The sequence below is a fragment of the Mytilus trossulus genome, chromosome 14 (genome assembly GCF_036588685.1).
Source record: "Mytilus trossulus isolate FHL-02 chromosome 14, PNRI_Mtr1.1.1.hap1, whole genome shotgun sequence".
In the NCBI taxonomy this organism is placed as follows: Eukaryota; Metazoa; Mollusca; class Bivalvia; order Mytilida; family Mytilidae; genus Mytilus; species Mytilus trossulus.
In genome coordinates this window covers 17,939,401-17,963,527 of record NC_086386.1, presented here as the reverse complement: position 1 = coordinate 17,963,527, position 24,127 = coordinate 17,939,401, and the positions used below count along the sequence as shown (strand labels likewise).

At 31.1% G+C, this 24,127-nt stretch overlaps 2 protein-coding genes across 3 annotated transcripts in view; both read left to right on the top strand.

Moving 5' to 3' along the window:
• LOC134695840 (TBC domain-containing protein kinase-like protein) overlaps nucleotides 1-22,391 on the top strand; it is a 31,931-nt gene extending 9,540 nt beyond the window's left edge. For both annotated transcript variants that reach the window (XM_063557276.1, XM_063557275.1), the window contains exons 13-26: nucleotides 848-947; nucleotides 2,010-2,065; nucleotides 2,695-2,797; nucleotides 3,573-3,707; nucleotides 4,537-4,599; nucleotides 5,253-5,430; nucleotides 6,328-6,411; nucleotides 7,011-7,096; nucleotides 7,620-7,656; nucleotides 11,740-11,901; nucleotides 12,757-12,929; nucleotides 19,189-19,364; nucleotides 19,823-19,982; nucleotides 22,217-22,391. In XM_063557276.1, the coding sequence (XP_063413346.1) occupies nucleotides 848-947; nucleotides 2,010-2,065; nucleotides 2,695-2,797; nucleotides 3,573-3,707; nucleotides 4,537-4,599; nucleotides 5,253-5,430; nucleotides 6,328-6,411; nucleotides 7,011-7,096; nucleotides 7,620-7,656; nucleotides 11,740-11,901; nucleotides 12,757-12,929; nucleotides 19,189-19,364; nucleotides 19,823-19,982; nucleotides 22,217-22,327 (1,624 nt within the window). In that variant the 3' untranslated portion in view covers nucleotides 22,328-22,391. The remainder of the gene's footprint in view (nucleotides 1-847; nucleotides 948-2,009; nucleotides 2,066-2,694; nucleotides 2,798-3,572; nucleotides 3,708-4,536; nucleotides 4,600-5,252; nucleotides 5,431-6,327; nucleotides 6,412-7,010; nucleotides 7,097-7,619; nucleotides 7,657-11,739; nucleotides 11,902-12,756; nucleotides 12,930-19,188; nucleotides 19,365-19,822; nucleotides 19,983-22,216) is intronic.
• Nucleotides 9,410-10,474, top strand: LOC134697102 (uncharacterized). The gene is made up of 2 exons (XM_063559143.1): nucleotides 9,410-9,762; nucleotides 10,091-10,474. The coding sequence occupies exons 1-2, from the start codon at nucleotides 9,663-9,665 to the stop codon at nucleotides 10,399-10,401; spliced, it is 411 nt and encodes a 136-aa protein (XP_063415213.1). The 5' UTR covers nucleotides 9,410-9,662; the 3' UTR covers nucleotides 10,402-10,474.
• Nucleotides 22,392-24,127: the final 1,736 nt, after the last annotated feature.

The following is a 24,127-nucleotide window of genomic DNA, read 5'->3' as shown; positions in this document are numbered from 1 at the left end:
TAGTTTATGTAAAAACTTGCGAAACCAATTTCTGTGCTTAAATGCTGGTCTGAAATGATAAATAGAATGGTGTTGGTTCGTTCATTTGTCTGTCTGTCCATCCATCTGTCCTGCTTCAGGTTAACATTTTTTTGTCAATGGAATTTTTAAAGGAGTTGAAGTCCAATCAACTTAAAACTTACTACACATGTTTTTATAATATAATCTTTCTAATTTTAATTCCTAGTTTTGACTCCAATTTCACAGTTCACTGAACATAGAAAATTATACTAGGAGTGGGGTGTCTGTGTACTAAGGACACATTCTTAAACATGTTCTCTAAAGTGATAAGTCAGAAAGAAATCAAATTAGATGGAAGAAAAGTTACACATTTCAGATATGATAGATTTGAATAAAAGGATTTGTCAGTGAGACAGCAACCCAACAATGCAAAGACCAAATGTCATATATAAAATAGTTCAGCATAAGGTCTTCAATCAAAGAGAAGTTTCTTAACACTATGACAATCTCTACATAGTCAAGAAATGTTGTGAATGAAATTAACAGAGACGATCAAAGATCTGTCATTAACACTAAACTCATGAAAATGCCAAAAGAAATTTTAAAAAAATTACAAAAGACAAACATTAAAAGGTCAATATCTTCAGAAAGTAGATAGTGAGATGTTTCTGTATCACAATAGCAAATCAAAGAGATTGTATTTTTTTTTAAACAAATTGCGTATAGATTGAAAAAAGATTTAATATTTCAGCATTAGATAGAATTAAGTTAAGAAGTTTGTATAAAAAACAACTGTGAAATAAAAATTTAGAATACTTTTTTCACAACTTTTATTCATATTTTACAGTTTTTGCACTGGTGATGGTGATGTATTTGGACAGAAAAGAGATAGGGCTGAGTTACTGGACAACACTATTGTAGTACTATCTCAGGAACAACTCAGAAATGTAAGAGAAAATTATGTATTAAGTCACTAAATGCAATAGGAAATTTGTGATGTTCTCAAAATACACTTCAAATGTTATAAAAGAAGTCTGAAAAAAGGATTAACAAATGTCCTTAATTTATTATGAGATCAATCTATGTCAATGAATACTTTCTACTGTAAAGAATGGATAGTCATTCAGTTGTGTGGCAAATATTTTCATTTCTAAACAGTAGAGGAAGACACTATTACTTTCTATGGCCCCACAACGAAGTTGTCGGTGCCATATAGTTTTACCCTTGTCCATCATTCCGTAATTCCGTCATTCCATCATTCTGCAAAAAAACATTATACAGAGGTTTTTTCTTAACACCTTCAGATATTGGGCTGATCTTTTGTATGTGAGTTAACCATGATGAGTTTCAGGTCAAGTTTAAGTTTTGTTCCGCTCTGCTTATTTTTGTCGAAATTACAAGCTTTGGACTTTTATAAATTGTTTAAAATCACAGTTATACAGTCTTTTTTTCTAAACACTTTCCGATATTGGGCTGATTTTTGGTATGTGAGTTACTCATTATGAGTTACAGATCAAGTTTAAGTTTCGTTTTGCTTGGCTAATTTTTGCTGTAATTACAGGCTATGAACTTTGATAAATTATTGAAAATCACAGTTATATGGTCCTTTTTTCTAAATGCTTTCTGATATTGAGCTGATTTTTGGTGTGTGAGCTAACCATGATGAATTACAAATCAAGTTTAAGTTAAGTTCCACTCCGCAAAATTAAAGGTTTTCAACTTTGAAAATTGATGAAAAATCACAGTTATATGGACATTTTTCTATACGCCTCCAAATTTTCAGCTGAGTTTTGATATGTGAGACTACCATCATGTTTGTGTCCACATGTGTTATTGAAATTGCAGATTTTCCAACTTTTGAGACAGGGCCATTCGTGTCGCTTTGACATATCTAACGTTTGTAAGATTTTGAATCCTGAGTTTATTATATTTTAAAATGTTTGGGAAATTATGCCAGTATTTTGACTATCAGTTATTTGGGAATTATAATATAATTTAACTATTTGTAGAGACTATCAGAGGTTGATGAGAAAGCATATTACCCACTCATCCACACAGATGATGAGTAAGTCACTTATAATGGTTGTTCTATTATAATAATATACACTATGCGAGATTCATTCTCTGAGTTTGAAATATTTTCTCATTTTGTACCATATTCATTATATACAGTTGAAAACAAAGATGTTTGATTCTTTGAAAAAAAACATAATTATACATGTTGTACTTTTTAAACGGATTTTTGCGACAAAAATGTCAGTTATTGATTTGGGGATGTACAGCAGTTGGCCAGGTGCTTAGGGGCCTGACAGCAGCCGAATATTGTCCGTGGATTAACCCGTGATCATTCAACGAAAGCTTTTAAAATTTTGGTATGTTGTTACTGACAACAAAATGGAGGTCGAGTTCAATAATGAAGATTTTGACTTTTACAGTTTCAGAGTTATGGTTCTTGAAAGATTGAAAATTGGTGTTTTCAGTCGCAAATTTGATATTGATGATTTACACTTTCATCGTTCAGCAGCTATGGTTTTTGTGATATTGAAAAATGACTGGACACTAATAAATGTTAATAAATCGGGTTTGCTGTCACTCTGACAGCCTCTTTAATGTTTATTCGGTTTCGTTACTTTGGTCTCGTTTGCTTTCATATCACATCTCCTTATGTTTATATATATTATCTTCTACAAACAGTATGACAGAATTTAAGAGAATGCCTAAGTCCTCCAGTGCTGCTGACTTGTTAGAAACAGCCAGTCTGCCATTAATTATCAGGGAAAAGGATGTAGAATACCAGGTATGGATATTATTATATTTAAAAAATTGTTGCACAATACTACATCAATGTGGTCATAGAAAAAAACAAATAGAAAAATCTTAATCAGTTGGATTTTGTTACCAACATTTTTGGGCCCCTTTATAGCATGCTGTTCAGTGTGAGCCAACTTGTAGTCTCTGTGTTGAAGGCTGTATGTTGACCTATAATTGTTTACTTTTTACAAATTATGACTTGGATTGAGAATTGTCTCATTGGCACTCATACCACATCTACTTATATATAGATATACAGACACCATTTTGTTATGATTTTTCCTAAATACATGTATAGCAATATTATCACTAAATATTGAGAGTGGAAAGGAGTTGAAGCTATCATGAAAAGCATGATATATATTTTAAGAACTATATCATCAGTAACAAATCTTCCCAAATAGGAACTTATAAATTTAATGGACCTCTTCAACCAAATGCTTGTCCCACATACCGTAAATTCATTGTATTTTCCTGCCGCTAGTGAATTTTGTATTGCAATATCCTCAGAATGCTTGTCCACAGAGGATTTTTTGAAAATGCTACAGAGCAGTAATCAGTGTTAATGATTTTTTGGCTTCTTATTGGCTGATTTTCCATTTCAGATACTTTAAGGTTGCATATCTATTCATAGTAAATAGAGATTTTATTGCTTTGAAATTTGAAATACATGTATCAACATCAGTTTTCATTGTTAGCTTTTCCTTATGTAAAACATAAAATATTTGTCATATAAAACTTTTATGGCTCTTTCTCTTTAGTTTCACAGAGTGATATTATATGAGAGGTTGTTGAAAGCCTACCCTTATACAAGAGCAAGGGTATGGAAGGAAGCAAGAACAGACATACCTCCCCATGTCAGAGCACATGTTTGGGCTGCTATACTAGAAGTTGAGGTTTGTTCATATACTTCATTAAAAGAGATAAATGAAAGAAAAAGATGTTGTTTATTTTGGCAAAAAAAAAAATCCTATGAATTTGGAGAAATTCTTATCTTTTACACATTGTATTTAAAAAATGTACAGTACTTTTAAGCCATTAACTTTTAACAGTATCTAACATTAGAAAATCTACAAAAGTGAAGAAAAACATACTGTAAACTAACTAATCTTCGTGAGCGATTTAATTTCGCGACTTTCGCGAGGAGAAAAATAACGCAAAATTAAGTAGTCGCGAATATGTATAATTTGGATCTTTTCTTATCTAACTAAATCAATTTAATTAGATAATCGCGAAATTAAATCGTTGGAAGTGGATTAGAAAGGACATAACGCGAAATAAAGTATTCGTGAAAATAAGTTGGTGTACAGTAATTTATGATGGTAACAATTCTGAATAAGGTCTTTGGTCAAAACATTGAGCTTATAAATAATAACTTTTGAAAAAAATACAGAAAAAAAAGAAAATGTGGTATGATGGCCAATGAGACAACCTCCACAAGAGACCAAAATGACACAGACATTAACAACTATAGGTCACTGTACGGCCTTCAACAATGAGCAAAGCTCATACCTCAAAGTTAGCTATAAAAGACCCTGAAATGACAAAATAAATTAATTCAAATGAAAAAACTAACGGCCTTATTTATGTAAAAAAAATGAATGAAAAACAAATATGTAACTTATAAAGAAACAACAACCATTGATCTACAGGCTCCTGATGTGGGACAGGCACTTACATACAGAATGTGGAGCATTTCCACTCATAAATGTATTTTTGTTGTAGGGTGATATTCACAGTTTGTACAGTTCTATTGACAAAGAAACTGCCACTCCTACTGATAGACAGGTACTATTCAATAATTAATTATAATATATTTGTGAACATTTTATAAAAACTGCTAATGTATCTTTATCAAAATGACATGTAATTTAAAGATATTTTTAGACAGACTCTTATTTTTTGTTGGTTGCCCTTATTACATTTGCCTAACAATCAGTAATGTTAAATGTTTTATATGATTTATATGATGACCAATAATACTAGTACATGTATAAAGAAAGCGGTTTTACTTCCTCAAATAACAGACAAACACAAACTTAGTGTAAATGTACAGGTATTTGATACCAGGCACTTGAACCACTCAGATACCAATATTTCATTGTCCATCTTAACCTGTATGTGTATTTTTAGTATGACACTTTATATTAGAAGAAGAAGAAGAAGAAGAATTGTTTATTATAGTGCAACCTGAATATAAAGCATATCACATTAAATAAATAATATAAAATTTCAGCCAGCAAAATAGGCTTATGATGCACTGTGTTGTTACTTATTGTCTTGGCTGTATGCCTTTCTGATGTGCCGAGGCATGGCTGATGCCCTTGCGTGCTAAAAAAAATGTTGCTTGCATTTGTTTTGCTTAAGTTTTTTTACAGGAAAGTACCAGTATTATAATGTGAAATAATATTTGAAATAATGACCTTTATGATATTCCACAGATTGAGGTAGATATTCCAAGATGTCATCAGTATCACCAGCTACTATCATCACCTACAGCACATGCTAAGTTTAAAAGAGTTCTCAAGGCATGGGTTTACTATAATCCACAATATGTGTATTGGCAGGGATTAGACTCACTTTGTGCTCCTTTCTTAGCTCTGAACTTTAATGATGAAGGTATATATATTGATTTCTTTATATTTTTGTTTGTTTTTCAATGTGTATTCATATGAGTAAAAGAGTTCAGAGGTTGGTGTGCCTAAAAAAAAATCCATTGCAAAAATCAAATTTGAATTGTTCATAATATGCTTTTAAAATTTTGACCATGTAATCATCATACAACACTATACATATATATGCAACCTATTGAGCGAAGTGTGCAGTAATTTTTACCTCTGGCAGTCTATACGTCTCTAGTACGTTCCTTAAATGGTTTTCATTTTCTGATATAAGTTTGCCTCCATTAAATTTAATGAAACTTTTACATAATGCTTATTACCACTAAACACAGATCTTGTTTGAATTTTGGTGGTGTCACTTCTATCATTCTACAGTAATGTACTTTTACAATTGGACAAATTTCAGAAGTTTTCATTTCTGTTTTCAAACATTGCTGTGGGTATAGGAGTTGGAATCAGATACAATTCTGATACAAATTAAACTAGAAAAATATGCATGATTGTAGAAAAGTGTTTTCCTATCTACATTTTTTCCTGTAATAGCCCTCACTTGATTTACCTTAATCTGAATCCTTATTTAAAGAAATAGTTTATGTAATCAAAGAGATAAATGTTTACACATGTTTTAAAGGAGAATCATACATAAAAAAAACAAAATGTTTCATCATATTAACTTTTTTGTTGACCCTCAAAAATCACAAATTGAATACACAGCACTTTTGATTATTAAAACTAAGCACTTATTACATTGTTGGCTTCATTAAAGTTGATGTTATATATACATTGTAGTAATGGTTTTGTATGTTCATACATTATTAACATTTTTCAAAAAAGTTAACATTTAGCCTATGGAACATACTAAGATGTACATAACATTTATGTTTAATATTTGTAGCATTAGCATTTTCCTGTCTCCAAGCCTTTATACCAAAGTATTTACATAATTTCTTCATGAAAGACAATTCAGCTGTTATTCAAGGTAATATATTTGTACAGATTTATTTGTTTTTAAAATAACTTAGACTTGAACATGGCAAGCATCATATTTAATGTAAAATAAGGAGATGTGGTATGATTGCCAATAAGACAACTATCCACAAGAGACAAAATGATGTAGAAGTTAGCAACTATAGATCATGTTTTAGACTTCAACAATAAGTAAAACCCATACCAAGCTATGAAAGGCTACAACATAATAAAATGTAAAACAATATAAAGGAGATGTTAAAAAAACACAGAAAAAAGTAAATTTTATTTTTCTTTTTTATTTGAGTACTAATGTCAACAAAAAATATTTCCTTTAAAATACTTATGTCATCAACACATAGGACAGTGCATATGCTTTAGTGAAAAGGACATAAATTTGAGAAATGAAAGAACACAAAGATTTGTGATTTCTATTACTAAAAATAAAATAGGACACAGATGTAAGGAAAGGACACAGATTTGAGGCTCACATATACTATTTTTTTTCTTCAAGATTGTGAAAAAATACAGCAATCTGTCTAGTGATAAAATTGTGATGTAAAATGCTAAAAATCATATCAGTGAAAGCATAATTTGTTTTTTTTCTTTCAGAATACCTGTGTGTATTTTCTCATCTGATTGCCTTCCATGATCCAGAACTTAGTAATCATTTAGAGGGAATTGGTTTTATTCCTGATGTAAGTGTAAAATTGTTAGATTAAAACTTTCCAATGATAGAAAAAGCTATTATTATAGTAACATTTAAACTTTCAATTCAAAAAAAGGAAAAGAGAATATGTTATGCCCCCACTGTAGAGAAGGGTGCATTTAGTTTTACCTTTGTCTGTCTGTACATCCAAAATTTTTTTCCAATCTCTAACTTATGTTTGCCTCAACAAAATGATAAAACTGAGAATAAAAATGGGAAAAATGTCAGAGACAACAACCCCAACAAAAGAGCAATAAAACAGCCTAAGGCCACCAATGGGTCTTCAACACAGCAAGATGTTTACGAATAACGCAACATCTGTTCAAAGTGGACCACAGAAAAAAGTACATGTATAACGCTTCTAAATTTTCTGTATGTTAATTTGTCATGGTTATAATACGGTAATTGTAGAATGAGCTTTTGAAGACATTTTATGCTATACTTTTTATCCGTAATGTGATTTGAGATTAGTGACATTTATATCCTAACTGTAACATTGTTTTTATTTTTAGCTGTATGCTATTCCATGGTTCCTTACAATGTATGCTCGTAAGTATTGTCAAGAATTTAACTGCTCAGATTCTCAATATTCTGGTACCCAAAACATTGAAAAAGTGACCCAAATACCCTTAACTTGTTGAAGTATAATATGTCGTTTATTTTTCTACATTGGTTAGAGGTATAGGGGGAGGGTTGAGATCTCACAAACATGTTTAACCCCGCCGCATTTTTGCGCCTGTCCCAAGTCAGGAGCCTCTGGCCTTTGTTAGTCTTGTATTATTTTTATATTAGTTTCTTGTGTACAATTTGGAAATTAGTATGGCGTTCATTATCACTGAACTAGTATATATTTGTTTAGGGGCCAGCTGAAGGACGCCTCCGGGTGTGGGAATTTCTCGCTACATTGAAGACCTGTTGGTGACCTTCTGCTGTTGTTTTTTATTTGGTCGGGTTGTTGTCTCTTTGACACATTCCCCATTTCCATTCTCAATTTTATTGTTTACCATCCTGTAAATATACATTGAATGTTAATTTCTATTTCACAAATGTAGTGAAAAAGAATACAATGAAGACTGCTTCTTTCACTTAGCAATTTTAAGAGGCTCTTTTTCTAGAATGAAAACAGAAATTAAAACAGTTTCTGCATTGTTAATCTTTTCTTTTTTACCATGAAATTAATAAACAAAGCAGATATTAAAAGAATTAAATGCTGTAATACAAAAAAATATATTTCACATGAGAAATTTGTCCACCACAGATCAAAGGATGACGATATATACAATTATAGGTCTTTATTGAATCTTCAACAATGAGTAAAAGTCATTTTCAAATGCAATAATTTTTTATCAATGGTTCTCAATGGATGACAACAAGTGTAAAATCCTCTATCAACCACCTGTGTTTAACTAATGGAAGCTGACATTTTGAATACCTAAATGTTTTGACAATTTATTTCTTAAATAATGAATAAAAAAGAGCACATTTTTCAACTAAATCTGTTCTTTTTATCTTATTTCATAATCTGATGCATAAAGAAAGCAAGAAAATGCACTGTGTTTACATTTCATGACAGAAGCATAATATGATGTTACCGTTTTCAGACAATAACATATTTTTTTGGAATTTTTCGTTTTATAAAATAAAACTCTGAAATAATGCCTGAAAAGGTTTTATTTTGCATTAGAATAGTGATAATCATGATTTATACATTAAAACCAACTTTTTACCTATGCAAAGCTTCGAGTACAAAACAGGTATTTCTGAAATAAAAAGTAAGCTAAAACAGGCACTAGGGTGACAAATGTAAAACAGCTGAAAAGAGAAAATGAACATCCTTATTTTAAGGTAAATACCATAATATAAAAAAAAGATATGGTAGACAGAATTAACAAAAAACACTAGAATACATGCTCTTGACAAAAACTACATCGATTTAAAATCAATCTTTTCATTGATGTATATGATAAAAAATAGTTTTTAAAGTAAAAAAATCAAGGATTATATACACTATAAGTTCTTCTTAACAGGTTTATAGCATTTTGTTAATAATAAATTATTCTTTATGTTTTGACAAATAAAATTTTAGAGAGAGTATTTTCACTCAATTATCTCTACCTATTTCTCAAAATTTACAGTTTGCAGAATTAGGTGAAACAAACATCTTTGATCTTTCATGTATTTAATTACTCAGCAGGTAAAAAAACACAGTTTATTAAAAAGTTCTCTCAATTAACTGGCTTCTTTGTTAATTAGTAGTTGTTTCTAACAGGTAAAATTATGAAAAAAATAAATACACTATATTTTTATAATTATCCAATCAAGTAATAATCTCCTGCTGAGGAATTGTACCTTTGTAACTCTTTGATCTTCTTAATTAACAATCCCTCAAAACACTAAAATGAAAAAGACTTTCTTTGATCTCAAGATTACTTGATTGAATAAACAAAGAACCCAAGCTTACTCAAAAAAATGGATATAAAAAGAAGAATTTCCAAATTTTTACATCATAATTCAAAATATTCAATTTTCCAAAATACTATAAAAACTAATCTACTATGGCTAATGTATCTGAAGAGATAGTGATGAATAAGACTGTTGAGTTAAAGAAGTTACTGATGATCCATGATAAAGCTGTACAACAAATGCACCAATTAGGTAAGTTTAATTTTTCTTTTTTTAATTTTCTTATTCTAAGATTATTTTTTTCTCTATAAAAATATTATTTGATTTAAAGTGAAAATAACTTTAAATTGTTTTTATTTCTGAACAAGGAGTATATCAAGAAAATCTGCAACAAAACATGATATTTTTTCTCTTGATAATATAAAGCTAAGGTTGATATACCATACAAACTTATTCCTGTATAGCTTTTTAATTTTCAGTGAATGAAGTTTCACAGAATTTAAAAGTGGCAAAACAATTTTTTTGAAATATTGTCATAATTTGAAGATGAAATTTATAATATATTTGGTTTTTTTTTCAGATGCCTATATAGATGCCACAAAAATAAGAGCTGTTAACTTTGTACTACAAGGAAACAAAGGGGAAGCACTCCATCTACTAAACAGAAAGTCAGTTGCAGAGAGCCTAAAACATTTGTACCGTCAGTATCGTCTGAAGAAATGGTGCCAAGTTCAAGATCTTGTTTCAAACATTTTACAGACATTGAGACCTGGTCAGGTGACACCTGCACCAATGCAGACAGACAACGATCCCGGCTACGAGGGAGAACAGATGCAAAATTATATCCAAGCTATGATGGTGTCACAGTGTAACTTTAGACGAGAAAGCTAAAATATGTAACTAGTGATCAGCATATGAAAGATTTATTGGATATTTTATGAAGAAGAAAATGTTAAACATAAATTTGTTTTAATGACATAATTTGTATAACAAAGTGCTAATAATAATTGTAAATTTTGTATTCCTGTATGTGCTTAAAAATACTAATAAAGTGCTGTATATAATGATACTTTGTTATGCTTTATTTATTTTTGGGTTTAGTTTTATAATAATATAACATTTCATGTTCCTTCATTTTATCCATGAGAAGGAATAAGGACATAAAATAACCTGTTTTACAATTAAGACAAATGACTGAGGAAGGTATCCAGTTGATTGCAACCTTCTCAAAAACATAAAGAAAAAAAATCCATTAAAGCTGATGTGTTAACAACTTCAATTTTGAAAATGTTATCTGAATACACAACAGCACCTTGTCATTACATATGCTAAGATTATATACATTCAATTGTGGTATGAGTGCCAATGAAGCAACTCTCTATCCAAGTCACAATTTGTATAAGTGTGATAGGTTAAAGTACAGTCTTCAACACTGAGCTGTGGCCCACCCTGAACAGCAAGCTATAAAGGGCCTAAAAAGTGACAAGTGTAAAACCATTTAAAAGGGAAAACCAACGGTCTAATCTATATAGAAAAAAAGAAGTGTGAAACACTAATGAACCATATGAACAACAACAACCACTGAACATCAGATCCTTGACTTAGGATAGGTGCAAACAAAAGCAGCAAGTTTAAATGTTCTAATAGGTACCAACCTTCATCCTTACGTTCCTTATCTGAAATAATAGTGTAACATCACAACATAGAAAGTCACACTATACCACATCTTCTTATATCTAAATAGTATGTTCCTTACTGTCTTAATGTTTATTGTATTATGTTGCATGTATTCCCGTTGAGACTACCATTAGATGACCTAGTTTTTATCAAAATGATTAATCTTGAAATGTTGTAATCATATACAAAGCTTCTGTCTGAGATTTTGCACAACACAACCAATGTTGAAATTCCACATGGTCTTCATCAGATATCAACTCTGTGTAATATGGCACATTGTATGAAATGCAACAAACCTGTTCTTTACTCTCATATTTCATAGAATAGAAGATAACTTGGCTATTATATTTAAAGGAAAACAAGGGTTAGGACCAACTTTGGGGTATGTTTTTAAATGACAATACTTTTTAGGGTAATGTGTGGAGTCTCTGACGAGAAACCATAATCAAATGAATGATTTGAATGTTTTGCATCCTTCTGTTCAAATGAACTAGATACTAGAACACTTAACACAAAATGTTTATTTTATAAATGTATATATTTATATTTCAGATGTGTTTCCACTGCACAAATTAGTCCATCTATGGGACACATTACTGCTAGGCAACTCTTCATTTCCACTGTGTATTGGTGTGGCTATTCTTACTCAGCTCAAAAGTCAACTGATATCTTTTGGATTCAATGAATGCATTTTACTGTTTTCTGATATGCCAGGTGATTAATATTTATTAGGTTTTTTTTTGGTTAATGAATGTATCATATTATAATAATGAATTGAAGAGTATAGGCGTCAGACCACCAATTAAAAATCCCTATCTGTTCAACCAAATTTTGTAATTTTCATGTATATTTCTCTTTCAAGTTTCAACAAAAGTTTCATTTCTGCAAATTTGTCGGTTAGTTTAAGTATACAAGGACATCAAAAGCACTATTTTGTGTCAGAGTAGGGCTACTTTTACATACGTTCTAAATTGAAGGGAGTAATTGGTGGTCTGACACCTATAAATTATCACGTTATCTACACATTGATATTTTTTTATATCTATATGTAGAAAATCCAATAATCTGTTTCTGTTACCGTTCCATTTATGGTCTTTGGCCATCCCTTAGAAGATTTTACTTTTAATAAAAATAATCTTCATAATGTCTTCTCATACATTGTAACTTCACTTAGATCTCAGTTCATGGTTGTTAGTTATTCTATTATCTTTAAAGATTCAGATAACACTAAAAAAGAATTCTATCATTAAATATTTCATTAAAAGTTTACCATGTTGTTAATTTTAGTCACCATATTTTGATTTTAAAGCATAGGATAACTTATATTAATGATGTCACATAAACTTCAACAGTTAAATTATTCATAACTCACTGCAACACATAAATGAAGGAGATCATGATAACAAAACACTAAAGAAGGGTCTTTAAAAAAGAACTGAGTATATATAATAAACTTGCTGTAATTTAAATATAACATATAGGCACTTTTCATGTGTGTAACTATACAAATAAAAGTGGAATTACACAAGTTGTTTGATTTTGATGTTATTTTTTTTGTATTCTTAATAGAGATTAATATAGAGCTGTGTGTACAGGATTCGATTAGGATATTTTGTAACACACCTAAAAGTGCCATCTATAGACAGCATGCCAGACCAGCTAAAAAGACCATTAAACCTGACAGCCGTCCTAACTTGTCATATTATTCTAGAGATTATAATGACCAACCTACAAATGATTTGGTGAGTATAACAATTTGGATTTTGCTCATTGCTGAAGGTCAGGCCAAACCTATAGTTTATAAATTCATGTGTCATTTGGTCTCCTGTGGAGAGTTTTCTCATTGGCAATCATACCACATCTTATATTTATTGTAATATCACCATAACATCATAATGAACTGATAAGCATTCATACTATGCGCTAAGGTCTTACTAAAGTTCTCAGAATCTAGACAAATTGTAAATGAATTTAACAGAAAAAGACAATTTTTTTATGATTGATTGGGAAAAGTGTGGTTACTTTAATACCTTCTTCCAGGAAACAGTAAATCTAACAAATCTGGTAGGCTTTTCAGTATAAAAATCTCAAACTTTACGCAGATTCATGAGATTTATGGAGTTTGGTAGAGTAAGACGGAAAAACTTTTGGAACTAACGAATAAATTTATCACATCATTCCCTACATTCAACAAACACAAGTTTTATCATTAGTTGATGTATTTTGTCATATAAAATGACTAATATGAGTTTGATTTTATGTGAAGTGTTTTAAAATGGTATGTGAAATTTGGAATGTCATCAGTGCCTTTTTTTTTTTTAAATTACCCCATTTGCACTCTGTACCTTTCTGTGATGAAATGAATGTTAATTTGATAAATTTTAAGTTTGATACACTGTAATCACTTATTACTTAATTTAAGGTGGTACCCAACACTTTCACTAAAATTAATTTGGCTCGTTTAATTTTCAGAAAATTTTGTCAAAGTGTTTACTTTTACCCTTTAACAACAATATAAAAATTTCAAAAATTTTGAACCAACCGTTTTGTCAGAAATATTACACTGGTTATATAGCATTTTGACAAACACCAATTTTTATCATTGAGAAGCTTAATATTCCTATTACAACACAACGTAATTAAAACATTTAGCTGAATTTACAGAGTTATCTCCCTGTAGTGTTAGGTACCACCTTAAAAGACATTCTTCTACAATTACTACACCCATAGACTACCCAACTCTAAGCACATAATACTAATAAAAAACCAAACTAAAGTACAAATTGAATACCCACACGACAGTGCCATGTGCAATACCCACACGACAGTGCCATGTGCTGATTTTAATTGCACATTATGATACATAATATCATGTCGACAAAATATAGTCAAGTACATTTGTGTAATACATAATTACTACTGAAATCAAAACATTTCATATAACATCAAATAAATTCACATAAGCAAGATAAAAAATTTCAACTGAGAAACACGTCTATTCGAGTCGGCCCTGTCGTGCTGAATGGCTATATCTCATGAAGCGCGGGAAAACAACTAACGGTCTATGGGAGACAACTAGAAGAAATTAATTTCAATCTAATTCAGTTCCTTCAAACGGTTGAAATTACATTTCTTCTACAATTACTACACCCATAGACTACCCAACTCTAAGCACATAATACTAATAAAAAACCAAACTAAAGTACAAATTGAATACCCACACGACAGTGCCATGTGCTGAAACTACAAAGAACGGGAAATATTTTTTTTATCTTGCTTATAGAACTTAATTCACTTTGAAAATAAAAAGTCAATACCAGGTTATAAACCTAAATTTTCAGAAACAATTAATCTGTCTTTTAAAGAATCTTTAATATAACCTTCCTTGGCCGTCTCTGAACGCCATCTGCCATGTCTTTTGAACAATCGATCGGAAATACCTAAATTAGCGCAAGTTGTAGCTCCGCCAGAACGTAAACTGTGCAATCCATATTTCTTAATATCTGACACAAATGGTTGAAAAGCTTCAATAAATAATTCTCTCATATGTGTGTAAGACAATGATTTATTTTCCTTTCGAAGCACATATCTATCCTTGAATTTTGTTAGATTTCTAAAAATAAATTCTTCTGATTCCGGCGAAATATCAGCCCACAACAAATATAACTTTAAATTCTTAACTGGACACATATCGGAATCCATACAGGCTATTACTACAGAATTGCCATCACGATATATATCAGTTTTACTTTTCGGAATAAATATAGATATATAACCTAATTCAAAAATGATATCACATCTCCGTATATTTAATAGCTGGGACACTCTCAAAAAACCTGAATAAGCGAGTAAACACGCACATATAATACGCTGTGACATAACATTATATTCCTTAAATGACGAACTATACATTTTAGATAGAAGCTCAGGAGTAACTGGTTCCTTTTTCTCAATTCGAGTAGCTAATCGTCGTTTTGCACCTTCTAGAACATTTTTCACAACTAGATTAACAGTAGGAGACGTTTGACCAATCATATGATGTGCCCATTATATACTATAAAATGCTGAAATAACCGGACTAGCAGTACGACTGTTCTGAACTAATGAAGATAAATAAAGTGCAACGTGCAAAGATTTTGCCGGTAAAATATCACAACGACTTATGCCGTTATGAACAGCCCACTTTTTCCAAAGGATAAATCCTGAATGATAAGTTTTAACGGTACTGTCAGCTTTAGATTCGCAAAGTAAATCCATAAGAACATCAACATTGGTATGCAGAGCTGGTGGCAAAAAATTAATCTCAGATTCAAAGGCCTGCAAAAATACATGTATAAACAATAATTAAACAATAACAGAATCTTAAATGTAAGAAACTATCAACAGAAAAAGACTTGTTAGTACATCTCACAAGACTATGTACAATAGTCTTAATGCTGACATAAGCATTTGTATTTATTAGTATATTAGTTCTCAACAAGGCTATTTAAAGCCTTAATGCCAAAATCTGAAACCAATTCAGATATGCATTGTAACGTTAGTACACAATCAAGGCACTACTACAGCCTTTCACATATCATCTGTAAAAACCAGATAAGCATACACAGCTTCATAAACAAAATAGGTTTACAACCTACATACATATCAGTATTTTATTCTGAAATCTAGCCTCAAAGCTAACATCTTAAATGTAAGATCAGTATTACCAAAAATGGCCTTCTTGCTTTTACCAGGAATATAAAACTCCTTACCGCTTGGTAATTCTACATATCCAATAACTTGATCTGTGAAATCGCCCCCATTTGGACATAACATAGGCCAATAACTTGCGGATGGCCAGCAAGGAACAATCAATGTTCCTACAGCGTTGCATTGTCTCATGTAATTAATTACACGTGGTATAAGAAATACAGGTGGTACAAAAAGACCGTTGACCCCATACCAATCTACTGTAAACGCATCAATACCAGAAGAATTTTCATTCCAAAATCTTGAATAAAATACTAGTAACTTGAAATTGTGATCAGAAGCAAACCAATCTACTTCATGCGGACCCCATAAAGATTCTATCAATTGAAAAATGTAATATGATATTCCCCAATCGTCATGATCAACGATACGACTTAGAAAATCAGCTTTTTCGTTTAGTGTTCTAGGTATCCAAACTATATCAATGTTGACATTGTACTTCAAACATGCGCTAAATATGTCCAACGCTAAATTCTGTAAAATAGTTTTTGTACTTCCTTTGCTAACAATGCTCACAACATTTTGGTTATCTGTGAACCATTTAACCCTTTTTCCGGATATAATGTTAATTAAGGACAGCAAAACTTTCTTTACCGCTGAAAGTTCCTTCCAAGTAGAACTATTACTATGTTCTGATTCAACCCACATACCATGTGCAATGTTTTGTGGTGCTTCTACAATATAACCACCAAAACCTGTATCACTAGCGTCACTGTAGATAATACTATGACATGATTCATCAACACTGAAATGTTTTACATTAACTTCACTTGTATACAGTTTCCAGAATTGTAACTGTTCAATACTAGATTCTGAAAGTTTAATATAAGAATACCAAGACGCAGATGTGTTCACGTCTATAGTTAAATGTTTAGTCATTAAATAAACTAAATTTCCAATAACTAAGTATGTAGATATAATCTGACCTACAACAGATGCAACTTTTTTCCACAAAAACGCTTTTACGCCCAGTCAAACAAGATATAATGTCATCAATAGAATGCATCATCTTATTTATTCTGTTATCTGGTATTTTGTAAAAACCATTTTCTGTATCAATAAATGTACCTAACCAAACCAAACGTTTAGTAGGTTCCCACAATGACTTTTCAGCCTTGGGTACAAAGCCACTTCTAACTAAATCTAGCTTAACTTGCTCTGACACAATCTTGCACATTTCTTGATCTTGTTCTATACCCAAACCATCATCAAGATACATTATAACTTGCTTACCTTCAGATCGCCATTTCTTTACAAGTGGCCTAGTCAGTTTAGTAAAAATAAAACAAGCTGTACTCAAACCAAATGGTAAAACAAGAAATTTGAAAAATGTAGGACAGCCATTAATGATCCATGAAAAACCTAAATACTCTGTGTGTGGTTCAAAAATGTCAATATGGTGATAAGCTGAGTGAACATCGTACTTAAACATGGAATAATTTAATTTAATATGCTGTTGAGCAGTCCTCATGTCCTCAAATTTAACGCTCTGTTTCCATAAATGTTTATTTACGGCCCTCAAATCAAGAATCAATCTTTTCTTTAAATTAGACTGAACCGCTACAGTAAGAGGATTAACAACAAAAGGTCGTTGGTCACACTGAACTATTAACCCTCTATGTAATAAATCTTGAATAGCTGTATGTACAAAATCGGAATTTTTCAAAGCTGATAAATTGTTGAATAAATACGTAGACGGAGGAGTAGAATAAAATGGTATTTTATAGCCATCTCTTATAGTGTCAATTATATAGTCATATGCACCAATATCTATCCAAAATTGTATATTCTCCTTTAGCCTACCCTTAACAATAATATCAGTACCATCTTGCTCATACTCATAATAATCATGTGTAAAACTTTGAGTATACTCATTATCTAAAGAACTAATGTCAAAATTATACTCATCTTTTACAAAGCTAGTTTCTGTTGTGTGATGCTGTTGTCTTGTTGTTTTGGAAGGGGCAGTTAACTCTCCAATGTTTGTACGACCCACAGTTGAAGCAAGGTCCCCGTTGAGATTTTCCAGCGTACTGGTCCTGGGCATACGGGAAACCTCCATACCAAGACGGCTGGCCCCCTCGAAAGGGCTGTTGAGAGGAGAAGCTAGAGCTAGCGGTGGCAGGAATCTGCTGCTGTTTAGCTGCTGGTTTGCTCTTAGCCTTTTTCTTCCTAATGGCCCTGTTTTCAGCCCTTATAATCTTGGACTCATCTTCAGAATCGCTAGCAATAGGGTTTGCTTTGTACTGGCGAGCTGTATCCCACCCTCCATCAGAAGTATCCGCGATCTTTATTAGCTTATTTCTATGTTTAAGCCTATTTGTACAGGATGCAACAATGTCTCTAGCATAATCAACTTTGCCATTGTCAATAGCCCAAATAGCTTGGGTTAAATCTTCAAGGTTATGACTGAACTGAATTTTGTTACCTTCAGAACGCCATTTGTACTGGGAATCAGACTTCAGCTTCTTAACTTGAGACTTCATGCTCTGGTTTGTGCCATGAATTTTGTCGCGCAAACTATTTATCTTCTCACTTATCTTTGTGTCAACAAGAACTTCAATATCCTGCTTTTGACGATTAACTGCGTCTAAAACTGTCCGCAAAGATATTTCTTCTTGAGGTGTATCGGAATCCATATTTAGTACAACTGAGAAACACGTCTATTCGAGTCGGCCCTGTCGTGCTGAATGGCTATATCTCATGAAGCGCGGGAAAACAACTAACGGTCTATGGGAGACAACTAGAAGAAATTAATTTCAATCTAATTCAGTTCCTTCAAACGGTTGAAATTACATTTTTATTCATATTACCTGAAATTGTTAAGATTAAAGTGAGTACATATTTTACACATTTCTGTATTGTGCCCTTTATTAACTATGCCCTGATGATAAAATCAGCTATAATAAGTTGTGTCAAGTCCTGTCAATATATATGTTCCTGCTTTTTCTTGGTTCTATGATTTATATATGTTAATATATATTAGGAGGTAATGGAAATATTTTTTCATTGTGAATTCGACCTGAAAAATCTGTGAAAATGGTCATAAAATAAGTTCTAATATGTTCATAGTATGTAATTACATAAGTTTTGTATCATGTTATTGAACATAGTTTTTATCCTGTGTATTATCTTTTTCTTTTTCTATTTTTTTTGTGTGTCATGTTTCATCTTTTTATTTAAAACATGTATTTTTCTTTAAACTTGTGTTAACATTACAAATAGTATACAAAAGTGTATTATCTTTTTCAGTCCATGGAACCAAAAACCATTGAAGAATTAAGAGCAGTTAAATGTCCACACATATCTGCTGAGGACATGATAGAGCTTGGTGAATTTAGTGGTCCAGTCCAGTCTAAAAGTCCAACCAAACGAAAACACAACAGTAAGCCAATGCTGTTGGTCATTGATGTCCGAGTACAAGAAGAGTATCCTTTGTTTCTCAAAACAAAATTAACTGAACAGACATGCCCAGCTGTTGAAAGAACTAAATTTAAGTTATTGTTTTTTTTTTCTCATAAATAACTGAAAAGTACTATAAAAGTGAAATTGAAATATCATTATACAAACTTTTTAACAATTAATTTTTTAAACTAATTTCTTTCGAAATGTTACCTAATTCATTCTGTATAGTAGGCTATAGTTAACCTCAAATTCTCTTTCATGCACATGATATGTAGCAGGCAAAGTCACTTCTTAAACCAAGTCTTTTATAGTTGATATGAATTGCTTATTTCAAAAATATTGTTATTGAATCTTTTATTTCAAATGGTGACAGGGAACAAATAGATCAATATTATATTTGTTTTGTGTTGTATTTTTCGCTTTTATAGTTTAAAAACTTATGAAAATGTAAAGAGATTATCTCTCCTTGACTTATTATAAGATTTAATAAAGGGACCATCCCAAGCAGTATTAACATTCCATTCCAATCAGCATTTTGTCCTGAAGGTAACCTTAATCCATGTTCTGCTGTCACGACCTTGAATGCTCATCCACTACAGGTCAAGGTTGTTGCAGGTGGCAGAAATAAAAATGCACTGAATGTAAGTTATGGTTTAGGTTGCTTAAAAACAAAACCAAAGGTTAATTCTCCATGCTGCAAATTTTTAACAGATTTGCAAATACAGGTAGATTAAAAGTATAGTGTTGAAATATTCATCAAGAAATGAGCAGTATATATCTTAATACATGTATATGTTGTGTACATGTTGCGATTTTGTACAGGTTATAACATGTACAAAAATATTGTACATGTTATAACTTGTATAATGCAAAAATACAAGTTATAACATGTACAAAAGTACCGCATACATGTTATAACCTGTACAAAATATTGCTTAAAAATGGTTTTAACTTGTACAAAATTTAAGATAAATCTTAATGAAGTAAAATATACATTTAAATTCACCAATGCATAAAGAACAACAATAAATAGGCTAGCATGTGTCTTTTTCTGTAGAGGACAATGATTACAAAGTTTCAAAAATATATGTTTCATGATTTATGTTGGCAAAATGTGTTTTCATGTAATTGTATGTTTTATGTAGTCCATCATGGCTTAAATAAGTGTGACACTATTTACTAAAAGCTTGCATTTCCTCAATGGCAATTACATTAGATACTAGTAACTAAATTCTTCCAAAAATTTTAAGAAAGGATGCCTAAAAATTTTGGGTAATACTCCTCCGTCTCATTTTATAGCATGCAAAGACTAAAACAATGTCTTATATGCTTACTCTGTAAAAGCAAAATAGAGCTGATATAGTTTTCATTGGACCACGCTTCGTAATCAATATCTTTGGATCTACTCTTCAACATGTTTGGCCTTTAGCATGACTTATGTAAATTTATAAAAAAAAAATTATTTAAACTATAAGATCATTGCATGAGGCGGAAGTCATTTTTATATTTTAAATATCCTCTACTTTAATAGCATGTATTTGTGTCCTTTGGATGTCGTCTGCTCCAAGGGCTGTTTGTTGTCTTTTAGAAACATACCCCATTTCCATTTCCAATTTTATTTGTAGACACATCTGTCCTGGCTATCCTCTTATGTCTTTTAGTGTCAACTAGAATGCAAGTATTTTACTATTGCCCTCAAAGTGGACACTCACAATTATAATTTATTAAATAAAGATATGTCCATAGATAGTCATAAGAGGATCATAAGACATGTCCTAAGATATACATTAACTGTATCAAAAAAGGACAAAACACACTAACATGAAGGAATAATAAAAACGTTATGAAAATATCATTGAGGTCCAAAACATCTGTTGCGATAATAGAAACATATCCTTATTTTTCAATTTTGTACAAGTTAAACCCATTTTTAAGCAATATTTTGTACAGGTTATAACATGTACGAGGTACTTTTGTACATGTTATAACTTGTATTTTTGCATTATACAAGTTATAACATGTACAATATTTTTGTACATATTGTACAAAATCGCAACTTGTACACGACATATATATATATCTATTTATTCTCAATAAACTATACATAGGTATAGAGAACAACTATACTACCAAATACCTCATCAAGTGAATTTGGTAACATAAACATTCAGTATGTAAAATGAATAACTAGAATACTTTGTTATGAAATAGGAGCAGGCATCTTAAACACAAAGAATAAATTTATCAATGCCTTAGATATGAATAAAAGGTGATAAGGGGTAAACATCAACAAGAGGGCAACCAATCAACACACATGAAACCAAAAGATACGTATAGGTTCTTTTGATAATACAAAGGTGTTTATTTAGTATGTCAAGCTCTTAAAAGTTCCAAGTAAAATAAGAAGTTAAGAAGATGCTATGAAATTTCTACCAGTGGCACTTAATTCTCAAATGATAAAAACAAGATACCTAATATCAAGGGTTCTGACTGGCACATGCAGACTGCATAGACTTTCAAAAATTGTGATGTTATGTATAGTCACTGTACTGTATTTAATAACGAGTTTCCATAGATATTAAAACCCTGGCCAATGGCTCACATTCTAAGCTATTACACACATCCTTCCGGTTACTATAAGTCTTGCACAAATAAATTTTATATTTTGTGCCCTTTATAGCGTGCTGCTCGGTTTGAGCCAAGGCTCTGTGTTGAAGAACGAACTTTAACCTATAATGGTTATACTTTTATAAAATGCAACTTGGATGGAGAGTTGTCTCATTGGCACTCATACCACATCTTCTTATATCTATATAGTTGTTCTATATTTTGTCATATCTTTTGTGTTCAAATTTATTCTTTGTTTATATTTCAGTTTGCCAATGAGTTAGTGAGATTAGGCTACAAGAAAGTATGTGTTCTGCATAAAGGGATTGATGTTTTGAGGAACACCTCCATACTGACTATACCACCTGCAGACATATAAAATTAATGACATTAAATATTGTAATCAATTTTGACACTGTTATGTTTTGTGGCTCTACGGTAACAAGTACTTGTGGAATAACTATGTTTATGACCTTTCCAATTACAAACATTAAGTATTGCAATTTCACATACTAAACTTTAGTTTAGTATTTTTTTCAAATATCAGTACTTAAAAATATTCAATTATTTTTTTTGTCAAATCATTGACCAAATCTATTGTCAATTTGTCTACTATGTACAAATTATTGTTTTGATATAACATATATTCAAATTCTATTTCAAAGGGTCCAATATTGTAGATATTTTGTAACAAAAATGCCAGATCTAATGGTTTTAAAATTTTGATTATGTGATTCATGTAATTTGACCCATCATTACTTTGTTCAGTTATTCCCTTTATGGCAAAGTGAATACATTCACCTACTACTAAATGCCTCAAAAGCTACTATTTTTTAATCAGTTTGTTACAAGAAATGTAACTTACACTAACAGTTATAAATTTTTACATGCATTTATTTATCTATGGATAAATTAAAAAAAATTATTGCAAAAGTTTTGAAATTTACAGTGCTACATAAATGATTGTTTCGTGCATTTTATTCATTATTAATCATTTCAAAAATATTATGTGCAATATTTGTTATTGAAGGAATTGTTAATAAAGTTATAATGATATTGAAAATACTTATTTCTTTGTTTTTTGTTAAAAACATAAATAGAAAAGAACACAGGTCAATTCTGCTGAAAGCATGTGTAATAGTATAAAAGATGGTTTGCTGATTTTATGTCATTATTTTGAAACAAGAGTGCACACGCTGAAATGTCTCACCTTCTTTACTAATCATTGATATTATGTTGATAGACCTAAATATAAAGCTTTATTACAATTGTCACATAAACTCAACATAAACCAAGAAAACGAACATTGATTAATGAACCATGAAAATGAGGTCAAGTTCAGATGAACCATGCCAGGCAGACATGTACAGCTAACAATTCTTCAATACAACAAATATAGTTGACTTATTGCTAACAAATTGAGAAAACCGACCAAAACACAAACACTTAACACTTAGCAATGTTAAATTGAGGTCAAGGTCAAATAAAACATGCATAACAAACGTATAGATCATAAAATATTTCCATACACCAAATATAGTTGACCTAATGCATAAAGTATTGGAAAAATAGACCAAAACTCAAAAACTTAACTTGAACCATGAAAATGAGGTCAAGGTCAGATGACACCTGTCAGCTAGACATGTTCACCTCACAATCATTCCATACACCAAATATAGTAGACCTATTGCATATAGTTTAAGAAAAACAGACCAAAACACAAAAACTTAACTATAACCACTGAACCATGAAAATGAGGTCAAGGTCAGATGACACCTGCCAGTTTGACATGTACACCTTACAGTCCTTCTATACACCCAATATAATTGACCTATTGCTTATAGTATCTGAGATATGGACTTGACCACCAAAACTTAACCTTGTTCACCGATCCATGAAATGAGGTTGAGGTCAAGTAAAAACTGTCTGACGGACATGAGGACCTTGCAAGATACGCACATACCAAACATAGTTACCCAATTACTTATAATAAGAGAGAATTTAACATTACATTTTTTCAAGTAGTCACTGAACCATGAAAATGAGGTCAAGGACATTGGACATGTGACGACGGAAAGTTCTTAACATGAGGCATCTATATACAAAGTATGAAACATCCAGGTCTTCTACCTTCTAAAATATAAAGCTTTTAAGAAGTAAGCTAACGCCGCCGCCGGAT